Source organism: Mus pahari, chromosome 22, assembly GCF_900095145.1.
Source record: "Mus pahari chromosome 22, PAHARI_EIJ_v1.1, whole genome shotgun sequence".
Taxonomy (NCBI): domain Eukaryota; kingdom Metazoa; phylum Chordata; class Mammalia; order Rodentia; family Muridae; genus Mus; species Mus pahari.
In genome coordinates this window covers 1,629,449-1,643,628 of record NC_034611.1, presented here as the reverse complement: position 1 = coordinate 1,643,628, position 14,180 = coordinate 1,629,449, and the positions used below count along the sequence as shown (strand labels likewise).

Below are 14,180 nucleotides of genomic sequence, written 5' to 3'. Positions count from 1 at the left end.
TAGCAGGTGCCTTCACCTCCTAGGTTGCCAACTCAGGCCCATGTGCACATCCGCAACAACTTCTACCTGCTCCTTCCTACATCGTCTTATTCCCAGGTTTTAGATGGAAAGCTGAAGGCTGAAGATGTTAAATGACTTCAATAAGGTTACATGTTAAGATAACTAGTTTATTCTCTCAGGCAAGAGGCTGTATTCAAGCAGGCCCGACTTCCCTGTCCAGGTCATCGCTCACACAATCAGAGAGGAATCTTCTTGAGACAGATGTTTCTATTATTCATCCAGTCAACATTTTCCAAGTGCTTGCTATATTAAGTATCCAACTTTCTATATTGAGTACTTACTGGATTAAGTATTGTTTCAGGCAGAAGATAATGTCCATTGAAGGTTAAAGAGTGTTCACTCTAGGAAATGTGCAGGGGGGAGAAATGGAAGATATTTATGTGAGATAAGGTGCATGTCTAGAAATATAGGTGTGGTAGCATAAGCCTATAATTCCACATGAACAAGGCTCAAGGAAGAGGCTCATGAGCTCAGGGCCAACCTAGAAAATAAAGATACAGAGCAAGCCCTGGGCAGTTACTGTCCTCACTCACATCATCAGGATTTACACACCAGTACATAGGTCTGGACCCATTCCCAAAGTCACTAAGGCATTCTGGGAGACTCTGGATAATAAGCTAAGCTTTCCCCCCCCTCTGTGTGTGATATGTCCAAGTGGGTATTTGCACATGGAGGCCAGAGGTCGCTGTGTCATCTCCAATTGCTTCCCACTTTATTTGTTTGAGACAAAGTCTCTCACAGAACCTGGGAGCTCAGTAGTTTAGCTCCTGCTGAGAGATTTCTTCTGCCTGTCTCTGACTCCTGTGGTGTGTGTGTGTGTGTGTGTGTGTGTGTGTGTGAGAGAGAGAGAGAGAGAGAGAGAGAAGCATGCCACTCCATCCAACTTTTCCATGGGTTCTGGTGATCAGAACTTGGGTCTTCACTAGGCCCAAGGTTAAATTTTTCAGACATCTTCCTTTCACTCTATGGTGTACAATATTTGTTGAAACTTCAAGGGAGGTAAAGGATCATAACTGAGAATGTGTTCTGGGGCGAAGGATGCCAGACAGCTTCTTAGAAGGGTCACCCCAGAAAAGGGGAGGAACTTCTGTCATGGCCTGATGGTTGGTGTCTCACCACTGATCTTTGGCAAGTAGTAGTGGAAAAGATAGTCAGAGTTCCAGAATGCACTATTAGATTTCCAATTAAAATGTGAAAACAAACCTTTTTCACGAAGGACATTGGCCTCAGCCCTAGGAAGTGACTACAAAGGTCTGTGATGCTTGAGACAAGCTGAAAGCAGACACTGTAATTAATAGAGGAGATAAGTCAATCTGTGTCCTTTAAAGAATAATGAGTTCCATTTTTCATCAAAAAGATCTCCTTGTGCTGAAGAAACGTCCTTTCAATAAATCTACTTAATGGTTTCCCCTCTAATGATATATAGCGTTGGGCTGTGCTGAGCGCTGCAGAGGGCCTTGCCAGGGATGTAGGCCACCCATCATTTGCATTGATAATTCAACAGGAAAAAAAAGAAAAAGAAAAAAAAAAAAAAAGCACAAGCAGAAGCTGCACAGAAGCATCACTGCTCCAGGAACTACACCAGTGCCTTTCGGGCAGTTCTAGAAGGTAGAGGTGCAGGATTTTGGATGAGGAACCAATATTTATGCAAATATCCAGTCTCCAGACATCTCTGCAGCTCTGGGGGTTTTGACATGATTCAGCTGGTCAGACAGCCCTGGTTGAATGCTTCGGATGCCTGAGTGGTGAGAACTGAGGCTTTTGTGTCCCTTGAGCGTGCCACCTTCCCACAGACCTGCCCAGCTCACTGTTGTTGTAGAAGATTGTGGCGTTTACTGTGTGTGACTTCAGAGGCCCTGCAGGAAGCGGGCTTTCACCTCACCCAGGTGCTGAACAAGGGCCCACATCCTGCCAAGGGAATGAGTTAGGAGCCCCTGTGTCCTTGATTACGCAGCAGGACTGTGCCCAAACACCCATGAGAACCCCAACTCTACAAATGTGTTGTTCTTTTCACTGGGACCCAGCCTTATGTAACCAAGCTTACTTCCTCCAAGGGCACCAAGCCCTCCCAAGACCGCCGGACTTCCCCACATGGGAGTCATTAACCCTGGAGTTATTTCCTTATGGCGCTGTTTGTTTATTCTCCAGTCGCGCGTGTGAGTCAGCCAGATGGGGATGTGTAGTGGTTTTGCTTGTGAAATCTTACATAATTCTATTCCTATTGTCAGGTTGGGCCGAGCAGTTAGACCTTATAGTATTTTCTCATTTCGCAATGTTTGCAAATCAGTAAAGAGAAAACCTGAACAATGAGGTGACCAAACCAGGCCCTCCTTAGGCCCCAGTCGCCCAGGAGGCCACCTGCAGTTTCGCAGATACAGTCACTTTTAATTCCATGGCTGGGTAGGACAGTGAGGCTGGGTGGTGACCTTCCCCACAGATTTCACAGCACTGACATTTTAAAAGGCGGGAGGAAGGGACTGAAGGAACAACTCATACAGAAACGGAACAAATCTTTACTGCATTTGCCCCACGCTGGATTCCAACATGCTGGTCCAGAGCGTGATTGGCTAGAGGCTTCTCCGACAGGCATTCCCTTCCCCGCCATGTACAGTATTTATTTTGATCCTACTCACTGTTCGAGTCCAGAGGCAGTTACTAAAGACACTCGATGCAAACAGTAAGTGGCTACAACACACAGATGGGGGTGGGCACAATTTCCACGACAGAGTAGACTCCTGGAGCGATGGGCAGAGGCAAGACGCCCCCTCGATGGCTGATGGCATCCTATAGCACAAAACCCACAACTGCTCAGTTTTGTTTCATTTTGTCTTTTTAAAAGTCCTGAAATATATGGAAACTACTTGTTCCTAATATTATTTATATTTAAATCCGTTATCAGACCTGATTTAGAGCAGTTGTTTGCATACATCTTTGTGCTATGCACCTTAAAGTAATTTGTGTGTATGTGCAAGACGAAGGTTACCAATATCTGCATAAAGAGAAACCGTGAGACTACATGAGGACAAGCATCACATTCCACAGCACATCATTGGTTAATTTCTGAATTGTCAAGCATTATTTCAAACAAGAGAGAGTAGAACACACTTGCCACGACAAAGCAATTGCAAGGACAGAACCAAGTCATTTTAAAACTGCGGCCTCGCTTCTAACACTTTTCATTAATTGTTATTTTTAAGCTCCAGTAGTGGGATCAGATTTCTGCCGCCTCTGGGCAAGTGAGTTATGATCTGATCTCAAGTTCCAAGGGAAATGCTCAAAGTTTTATTTTCCCCCAGTTGAATAAACAGTACCAAGTACATTATCTCCTGTGTTAGAATAGTGTTGTCTTCACATTAAGACTCAGATAATGGTATTAGTCATTCATTTCCTAGAACACAGACACCCTCGTGCGTGCTGACAGGTTTATACGGACGCAGTGGCAGCTGTGGGTTCTGGGAGCTGCTAGATGGCCGACTTTGATTTCTCGCAGTCCTGAGAGATGGAGGCCGGCTTCGCCTGGTTACTGTCTGCTTTCTCCCGCAGATGCTCGGCTTGTCTGAAAGATTAATACATTAACAAGAGCTGAGGTCTGGGCTGTACATCTTCAGACATGTTTATTAGCAGACGGCACACAGGACTCAAAGGTCACCACAAAAGTGACATTTTAAAGTGAAACAACAATATTTATGCTCAGACAGTCTGCTGATGAGCTCATGTGGAAACGGTTTTGATTAAATTAGCTTATAAATGGTTGCCAATCTATAGACAACCTAAAACGCCATGCCTGTTTACCAAATGTCTTCTTCTCACGCTCTTCTTACCTTTTAATATAAATGACCAAATGTGTTTTGTTATGTACTTTTTTTTTTTTGGTATGTTCATTTAACTACAGAATCAACATATTTGCTTTTTCCTTCCCAGGCTCTATGTTTTAATTTTAATTCTGATGGAATCTTCTATGTGTGCTCCGAGATTACAACAGCCGTCATTATTGCTTTGAAAACATTAGACTCTATACTGTAAATATAACTGGCTTTCTACTTTGCTAGTATGAATTGGGTCTCTAAGGAAGCCCAACACTCAGTCCCTTCCTTAGCAACTTATGGTCAAATCTCACAAAAACCTAGAAGCTGGCGTTCAGGAGTAATGTTGCAGGTTGCAGAGTCCCTAGCACTCCTGTTTCTGAGGCAGAATGTGCTAGTGTCCCACACAAAATAAAAAAAACAAATGTATGGATGCTCACAGTCAGCTATTGGATGGAACACAGGGCCCCCAATGGAGGAGCTAGAGAAAGTACCCAAGGAGCTGAAGGGGGCTGCAACCCTGTAGGTGCAACAACAATATGAACTAACCAGTACCAGAGCTTGTGTCTCTAGCTGCATATGTAGCAGAAGATGGCCTAATCGGCCATCATTGGGAAGAGAGGCCCCTTGGTCTTGTAAACTTTATATGACCCAGCACAGGGGAAGACCAGGGCCAAGTATTGGGAGTGGGTGGGTAGGGGAGCAGGGCTGGGGGTGGCATATAGGGAACTTTCGGGATAGCATTTGAAATGTAAATAAAGAAAATAATAATAAATAAATTTAAAGAAAAACCAAATGTAGAGAAGAAGAAGAAGAAGAAGAAGAAGAAGAAGAAGAAGAAGAAGAAGAAGAAGAAGAAGAAGAAGAAGAAGAAGAAGAAGAAGAAGAAGAAGAAGAAGAAGAAAAGAAGAAGGGGCTGCTTCCATGCCCACTCTGCACTCCCAGTTTCACTGTGAAATGTGAGTGCAATTTTTTTTTTTTTTTTTGGCTCAAAAACTGAGTTGGTGAGAGAATGCTTGGCAGTGTGCAGTGTGGACAGTCTCCTGTCAACTCTGAGTTGTCTACAGTCCGAAAGACTGTCATGATGTCCCTCAGTGGCCAACTCACAGCTTAGAACATCCATTCTAGAAAAGTTGATTATGACTGTATATATGTCTTTCATTCATCTGCATGTAACTGAGGTATGAAGAGTTTTGGGAGATTTAGATGTTACTCTCTGGGTTTTTTTTTTTTTTTTTAACTATACAGTTATCATGTCTCATGTTTTGTATAGATACAAAAGTACTCACTTTTCAAGAGAACCCTTTTCAACATTCACCGCCCCATCAACCGATTCCAGTCCTTGTTCAGAAAACTGTTTCAAGGCACTTAAGGCTGCCTAAAAGGGGAAACAAATGGGGAAGCATTCACTGATCTTTTACAAAATGAACAAGTGACTGTAAAAGAAAGCCAAGATACACAGACTATCACTTCTGTGCTCTTAAGGCATATGAGTGCTGCCTGCGTCTGCGTGATAGTGTGCATGGCCACGAGTGCATGTTCTGGCTCCTGTACCCAGATCCTCTGTTGGGGATGGGGAAAAGAACTCAACAGTGTGCCGTCCCTTCTCCTTACTCAGAACTTTGCATGATCATGAAGTTCCATCTGCAAACACAGAAACTTAAAGTGCTCCCTCGGTGATGACTTTGCCTAGCTGCTCCTCACACTGTTGAAACTCTGACATTCTCTTCCCTGAAATGCAAGGTCATTGGATTTCCAACTTCAGTTATCTTTTCAAAATGTGGCTCCGACCAAGGCACAGAATGGGGAGGAGTCAGGCACAGACTACAGGGTACCCTGAGTGGAGAGGGAAGTCAGACTCCCCACTCCTGTGGGCTCTGGGGAAGCAGTACTGGCCTGGCAGAGTTTCCAGAGGTGTGGAGAGGCCGGCACAAGCGGCGCGAGCGTGGGATGCTGTAGGTGTTGACAGGCTGGTGGAGCCTGGCTGGATAGCTGGGAGGCACCAAAAATGCAAGGCTGATAAGATCTACATAACTTGTTGACACTCTTGTGCATGTTCCAAATTGTTAATTCTTTGAGTAAGAACTTGGCTCCTCTTCCCCTCCCCCATTAGAAGGGTTTTGTGGAGTCTGTGACAGGTGTCAGCAGGCCTGGACATCTGAACCTTGGCGAGACCTGCTGCTTCACACTTGGGGCATCTGGGTTTTCTCAGCTGCCTTTGAAAAGGGAGCTTGCTCATGCGGTTTCTCAAATAGCTGACTAGGCACATGAGTTCTTTGAAATTTCTTTATGTAGAAATTATCTGGGATGGGTTAACTTTAAATTAATGGACTGGGTGTTTGGGGGTGAAGCAGAGTTTTAGGATTAAAGGAGCTGAGTAGGTAATCTGTACAGTTCCCTGACTCGTCTGTCCTTCCCGTCACCTACGATGTCATACATTGCTGTGGGATGTCTGCTGTAACTGCTCAGCAAAATCAATGTATCAATTCAAATCGCAAAATCCATACTAGGATTCCTCTTGATTTCATTTTATTTTCTGAGATAGAGGATCATGTAGACTAGGTTAGTTTCAAGCTCCGGATGTAGCCAAAGACAACTTTGAACTTGTGGTTTTCTTGCCTACATGCAACAGTGCTGGCATTCCAGGTGAGCACACACCTCTGTGACTGCTTTCGGATTTTTGACAAATGCATAATGACATGTATTCAGCAGTACAATATTACACTGGGAAGTTACACACTGTTCTAAAAATCCCGAGACCTGCCTATTTATTACTGTCTCCCTCCCAAACTCTTGACAGTTCTCATTTTTGTTTCCTGCCTCAGTAACTTCACCTTTTCCAGAATGTCATGGGGTTGAAATGCTCTACTCTGTAGCCTGTTTCAGGCTGTTTGATTTCTTTTCAATGTTCACTTCTCTTTATAGCTGGATAATATTCCACTTCATGCATATATCACAGTTTATCCCTTCACTTTGGAGAGGCATCTTGATTGTTCCTAGTTTGGGAAGATTGTGAATAAAATTTCTATAAATGTCTGTGAATATTTTAGCATTAGAAATTTAATTTTAATTTAATATTAAAGAACTTAAATATTTGTCTCCTTTCTTTTTAGTCTGTCTCTTTTGTTTTGTAAGTCACAATTTCAATATGCAACCAAAACATGCACTTTTCCATCCCAGCAAAAGTGTTCAGGAACCTCAAGGTTATAGGCCTTTCCATAAGGGCCTACCTCTCTTCTGGGCAAGTAGGCCAGTTACCATTTTTTTTCTATAAAAATTTTAATAGATTTTGAATGTATTATGTATATGTACATATATGTGTGTGTGCGTATGTACGTGTGTGTGTCTAAATACATACATTCAAGCTGCTGAGTCTTTGTTGTTTGCATATATATGGCTTCAGCTGCTATTCTCTCTGTCCCACGCTTGCTTCCTTCCTTCTAGTGAAACACCTGTGCATCATTTCAATAGTTTCTACATTATAAATTGTTGGACTATTTTAGGACTAAGATGATGTTGGTTTTGTCATTGTTGTTGTGGCTTTGTTTTTGTTTGTCTGAGACAGGGTCTCTGGTAGATCAGGCTAGCCTTCCAACCTGTGATGTACCTGTAGCCTACTCTGAACACTTTATTCTTTCTGTTACTACCTTCCACATGCTGGGTTTATAGGTGTGTATAATTCTTGCTAGAATACACTAAGTTTTAGAGAGTTTAGCATGTACTTCTGTGGGAGTCTGAATAGGAATGGCCCCCATAGACTCACAGGGAGTGGCACTAATAGAAGATGTGGCCTTGTTGGAAGAAATGTGTCACTGTGGAGGCAGGCTTTGAGGGTTTACATATGTACCTGTGCATATATATATATATATATATATATATATATATATATATTCATATTTTTTTCAAGTTCTGCTCAGTGTGGGATCCAGTCTCCTCTGGGCTGCCTTCTGATCAAGATGTAGAATACTGGGCTCCTCCAGCACCATGTCTGCCTGCACTGCCAGGCTTCCTACCATGATGATAATGGGCTGAACCTCTAAAACTGTAAACCAGCACCAATTAAATGTTTTCCTTTGTAAGAGTTGCCATGGTTACAGGTCACGGTGCCTCTTCACAGTATTAACACCCAAACTGAGACACCTTCTCATCTGCCCCAGTTGAAGTTGTGCTTCAGCAGCAGTGAAAGGAAGGTGTTTCCTCAGATGTCTGCATCCCCCTGCACTATGGGTCAGATGAGCATTTGAAGCTTCAAGGCCCCACCTTATCCAGAGGTGGTTCATCTTCCTCATTTACTGTCCTTATTGCTTGTGGAGTGGCATGTGGCTGCTTTCAAAACTTAAACTCACGTTCTAGAGACTCGGATTTAGACAGTTCTTTAGCTGCCCCTGGGGTGAAGAGATCTACACAGGGATCTGGCAGCCTGGACCAGGAGACCTTGGGGCCCCATGGCGTACTGATGTGCTAGTCCTGGGGTGAAGAGATCTACACAGGAATCTGGCAGCCTGGACCAGGAGACCTTGGGGCCCCATGGCGTACTGATGTGCTAGTGCTAAGCACAGTCTTGTGGGTGTGTGCCCTGCCCTCAGCTTGTTCCATTACTCTGAACTTCTTTATGACTCCTGCATGCATAAGGGGCATAGAGAACCAGGCCAACACTACCGTGCTCCAAAGACAAAGTCATACCAAATTTAAAACACCCCAACTTTGTGGATTGATCTGATGAATGCAGAGGTCTTTGTAGATGTAAGACTTTTGAACAAATGATCAGACACCTTGCTCAGATCTGTTAAATAGGTACATTATTGTCAAGAATGCTAATTTTTTTATCATTTCCTACAAACAGATGATAGAAAGTCCATTGCTTGCCAGGGAATTTTAAGGTGCAATGTGATCTTGCTGCATGAAACTCCTAAGAGTGTCCAGCCTCTTGGGCCTGGTCTACTAACAAGAACAGCACAACATACCAATACAAATTTTTATACTTTTGTTTCTGTCAGTATTGGGAACAAACCTTGGGCCTCACTATGCTAGCCATGTGTTCTACCCAGCTTTCATGAAAAACATTATGTCCAGGCTATCTATAGCCGGTTTTCATTATTGGCTCTGGTAACACTTGACCCGGTGTAATCTGGACCCAGGAACCATGCGACCTGCTTCTCTCTAAGGCCAGGACCAAGACATCTACCTCTCTCACCAGCAGAGAGATACAGGGGAGATGAAGGCCAGGACTTGGAGAGCAGGTTTAGCGTTTCAGCACTTGCAAAATCTTGCAGATGTTATCCTTAGGTCATTTAGATCCACTGTACTCTGTCACCACTTAAAGAATGTCCACCAGGCTGGAATGGCAGTGTGCTCTCTTGATCCATGCCACAAACGGTCTTTCAGAGCGCTTGCGTGACTACCTCTCTCCACAGGTATGCTCCACGGCTTCCTAGTAACATTCTTTATCTCACCAATGAGCTCATTCAGCCCACAGCTTACTGATAAACCAGAACACAATTGCTTATAAGTATGAGAGGATTTCTTTCTGATTTCCAAAGGGCAAAGGTGGCGATTTATCTTAGCCTGGGTAAACAGTAAGAGCTACCATTTAGTGAACATCACTAGGTAGTCACCTTTTAACTGCATGACCTCAGGTCTTATCATAGCTACAAAGCTGGTCTTACACATAAGCAAACAGAAGCCCAAAGAATTCAGTAACCGCTTCAGGTCATTCAGTTGGTAAATGCAGCAATCTGAACCCAAACCAAGCTCTTAGCCACATTACTGAACTTTTGACTATTCGTATTCAGGTCACAGCCAGCATTGCTCCTCTCGACAGCATCATCCACCATCCTTTGAACGTCTCTTCTGAGCTTGGTCTCCCCATTGCTTCTCACAGAGGTTGCCTAAGCAGAGTGCATACTTATTTCCAATTCTTAGAGAAGAAGTGTGTTCCCTCCAGTCCTCTTACAGTCTCTCAGTTCCTTTCCAAAGCTGCTCTTGACATTTCTGCATTATTCACAGTTTCAGCTGACCCCAAATGCCCACAGTCCTTATTTTGGCATTTACACTTCTTACCCAGGGACCACAAATGTGATTACTTAATTCTCCATTTCTTACCATTGTGAAGGTAAGAAATCCTGCTTCATTCACTGGACCCCTTTCCTCATTTTTCAGAAGAAAATGATGACTTGTGGGATGTGGAATACTGTATTACTAAGAGGCCAGGATTACAAAGGAGCATGGACAAAGGTTGATGGTGACATACACAGAGCCAGGCTCTGCCCCTGCCTAGGGCAGTAGAGTCGGTGCCTCTTCTTACAGACACTCACCAAACACTCTCAAAGGTGCTTCTTCCTGCATTCGTGTGCCATTCTCTGTGGGAGCAGAGCAGGGCTTTCATGACATCATCTTCACTTTTGTTTAATTTATATATTTGTTTACTTTTGAGATAGCATTTCACCATTTCACCCAAGGTAGAGTGAAACTTGCGATCTAGCCCCCAGATTGGTCTCAAACTCCCAATCCTCTTGTCTTGGCTCAGTCACCCACAAGGTTCCACTTCACCTCACCCCACCCCCACCCAATTCACCATCTACTATTTTCCAAGAAAGGATCTTTACAGTTTACAGAAATCCATGGAAGGAGACAGGAGAGCTTCCGTTTCTACAGCAGAATGCCTCTAGAGTCAGATTGTGAAAACTGCTTGAAAAGCCACATTGCTTTCAGCAAGCTGCAGCTTCATGCTGAGCTCAACAAACAAAATGAGCGTTTGCTATTGAATCAATTACTTCAGAGAATAATGGGTAATGATGTGGCTTTATGAACAAATTGTAAAGCTGAGCAGTCCACAAACATGTTTAAACACTTTGAGAATCTGTCCAGAGGATGGTAAAATCAACAAAATCCTCATGGCTCAACAACTTCAACTGAATGTACTGTAAATTTATTGGAGATAGCTGCTTTTATGACTTTCAAATATATTATAAACATGACACATAACACTGGAGGACACTTTGAATTCGAGAAAGAAAACCACCCTTATTTGAGCTTCATCATCAAGCCTGATGAAGAGGCAAGTTCTAAATTGTCTTCTTACTGAGAGTCAATAGATAACAAGATGTTCTGCCCTCTCTGTCTGCAGCCCACCCTCTCAGCATGAATGATTTGCTATGTGATACACGTAAACTAATCTTGGGGAGTCGTGGGAAGAATCAACTCTGGGTCCTTAATGAGGCACATCCTGAATGATGCTAACCCAAGTTGTGTAACTTCCCACTCACTGTCGATTCCAGAATTTCAAAGATACACTAACATAAGAGTCAGAGCCCATCATAAGTCTTTAGCCATAAACAAATAGACAACTCAGTGATTTCATTTCGAAGGTCAGAAAATGTTTTTCTAGCAAATCAAAACAAACATACTCAGTGTTTAATGGATGTGACCACAATCTATGAGCTACACTTTCAAACCTCAGCTTTTTGTGAGTGAACCTGTTGTGTGACTTAAAAAAACAGGAAAAGAAAAGGAAAGAAAAGGCTCTTCTCATCTCTGCATGTGTGAGTGTGTGTGTGTGTGGGGGGGTAGGGACAAGGAGAGGGGGTTGTAGTGGCAGTGTAGGTGAGGGAAGTACATGAGTGGTATGTGTATTGGGATGCATGGATGTGTGTGTGTGTGTGTGTGTGTGTGTGTGTGTGTGTGTGTGTGCATACAGTGCACCCACATGTGTTTCCGTTAGAGGAAGGAATCTGCATAGATACACAGAAATATTTTTGTTCCGGAAAGGTTTTACAACTGTTCTGTGAGTAAAGCCCTACAGCCCTAGAATAGATGTCGCTACGATTTCATGTGTGCCTTGTTTTGGATGTTGTTATAGCAATGCAGGAAACATGATGCCAATGAGATTATTTTCCATGCCTACTTGCTGAACTCCTGGTGTGTGTGTGTGTGTGTGTGTGTGTGTGTGTGTGTGTGTGTGTGCACGCGCGCGTGCATGTGCACAAGCCAGAAGGGAAATACACCTTTCCAGTCTCTTTTGCTAGCTTTGACTTTCCTCTTGTCAGTCAACAAACGATGCTGACACCAGCACTTGCTTTCTGCTTTCTTCAGGGATCAGCATGCAACGAGAAGGTCACAGTGCTAGGTCCCTTGCTGAGACAATGGTCTTAATGAGAGAAATGTAGATTTTAACTCATCCCTTCTGCACACTAGTTGCTCATGCAGCTTTGAACAAGATGCCCAGTGGATGCTTTCATTTCCTTTGCTTCTGTCCTATTTTCCCAGCAACTCTGATCCTAGTTCCCAGAAACAGGCTACTCCTATCAAAGTCAGCAGTAACCACACACCCATATTCAAGTAAGCCTTCTGGGTTTGTTTTGTTTTGTTTTTTCTCCCAAAGTGCCTACTCGTGGAGAGCTCTTGAAGGTTGGGGGTTAGAACTAACTGCAGGATTCTGTTCAGAAAGCCCACAGTTAATTAAATCAGGCTCTTGTCAGAAGGAAATGATAGCTTTTTAAAAAGCAAAGATCCTCAGAGAAAGACTCCTGAATTCTCATCTAAATAACTGGACGAACCAACCAACCTACCAACCTACCAACCTACCAACTAACCTACCTACCTACCTACCAACCAACCAACCAACCAACCTACCAACCTACCAACCAACCAACCGACCAACCAACCAACCAACCAACCTACCAACCAACCTACCAACCAACCAACCTACCAACCAACCTACCAACAAGCTAGAACAAACCAGAATGTCCTTCACAAAACATAAAGATCACAGAAACAGACTTGTGTTTCTGACTGTATCACACTGGGGAAGGCCCTTTGGTCTCCTCCATTTCAGATGTGACTTTTATATTACAAAGAATTACATTGAGCTACAATTAATGTGTTTGCTGCCCTCCCTGCCAACCATTCCGTTCTAGCACTTGCTTTTCATTCATGCTTCCACAAACCTATCAGCTCAGGCAATTTCCATAAAATTGGCACTTTAGAAGATGGCTTGCCCTTGAAGAGAAGGAATGTCTGCATGCTAAGGTGAAAATTACTTGTTATGGAAAAAATAATTAAAGGGTAGATGATGAGAGCCATGCAGATTTTCAATAGTCTCCTAAAACAGGTGTTTAGACTTTAGAATCTAGGGGATGACTTTAAAGATAAGTATTGGGGTAGAGACTTGGCCAACACCTATGTTCCTGTGGCTAGGACGTCAGAATGGGGAATCCGGGTAGCTGTGACCTGGACGATGCAGAGCAGAGCTTGGCAGAGCTGACTGGGGAATACTTTTCATGTGATGGCATCTGCATAGCCATGGCCTCCTTTGTTTCCCCAACATTATTCCTGTTTTGTCTTGGTTCAATTATTTATTTAACATAAAGTCTCCTTTGGTTTGTTTGGTTTGTATGATGCTATTCTGAGATAGGTCTTAGACCAGCTTGGCACCTATCCCTGCCTCTCTGAGTGCTGGTATTAAAGGTTTGTGCTACCACAGCTGGCTTTGTAAAAGGGCATCTCAGGAATGTGCAAGCCACCTCACCCACTCCCTAGTGGGAGGCAATGAGGACATTGCAGGTCACGCCTGCCACAGGGGCTGTGGGAACTCTTCCTCCTCTTCCTTTTCATTTCTTGGCTACAAGGTGAGCAGTTTGGGCCTACCTGTGTTCCTGTCTAATATGCTGCTTTGCCACAGGCCCCAAATATCAGGGCTAATGAATATGGACTGAAAGATTCCAAACTATAAGCCCAGATATACCTTTTCACTTTCTAGGCTGGCTGACTGTAAGCTGACTGTTGTAGTGATGAAAAAAGGAAATAATATAGTGTATGTCAGGTCTAGACTAAAATTCCAGCTCGTGTAGATCACCTGGGTGTCCTCATACAAATTCCCTGCTCATTACTTGCAAGTTGAAGACTTCAACTCCTACTTAAGGAGTACCCGGATTCTAGTGATAGCTAAATGAATAAGCTTTCTCTTCAGTCATACAAATATATATAATACATCATGTGTGTGTGTGTAAAATCTGTGGTAGCTTGAATGAGAATGGCCCCCATAGACTCATCTATTTGAAAGGTTGGTTCCTAGAGAGTGGAATTAGGAAATATGGCCTTATTGGTATGTCACTGGGGATGGGCTTTGTAGTTTCAAAAGCCCAGGCCAGACTCTCTCTGTGTTTTTCTCTGTCTTCTTCTCCTCCTCCCCCTCCCCCTCTTCCTCCCCTTCCTCTTCTTCCCCCTCTTCCTCTTCCTCCTCCCCCTCCTCTTCTTCCTCCCCTTCCTCTTCCTCTTCCTCTTCTTCCCCCTCCTCCTCTTCCTCCTCCTCCTCCCCCT

General features: G+C 43.6%; 1 protein-coding gene across 8 annotated transcripts in view; it reads right to left on the bottom strand.

Annotated features, from left to right (window-relative positions):
- Positions 1-2,554: 2,554 nt before the first annotated feature.
- Stau2 (staufen double-stranded RNA binding protein 2) overlaps positions 2,555-14,180 on the bottom strand; it is a 299,224-nt gene continuing 287,598 nt past the window's right edge. For 5 of the 8 annotated variants that reach the window (XM_029533246.1, XM_021222069.2, XM_029533243.1 and 2 more), the window contains 2 exons: positions 5,153-5,241; positions 2,555-3,616 (listed from right to left, as the gene is read on the bottom strand). In XM_029533246.1, the coding sequence (XP_029389106.1) occupies positions 3,523-3,616; positions 5,153-5,241 (183 nt within the window). In that variant the 3' untranslated portion in view covers positions 2,555-3,522. The remainder of the gene's footprint in view (positions 3,617-5,152; positions 5,242-14,180) is intronic. The other 3 variants (XM_021222067.2, XM_029533241.1, XM_029533242.1) reach the window with 1 other exon arrangement.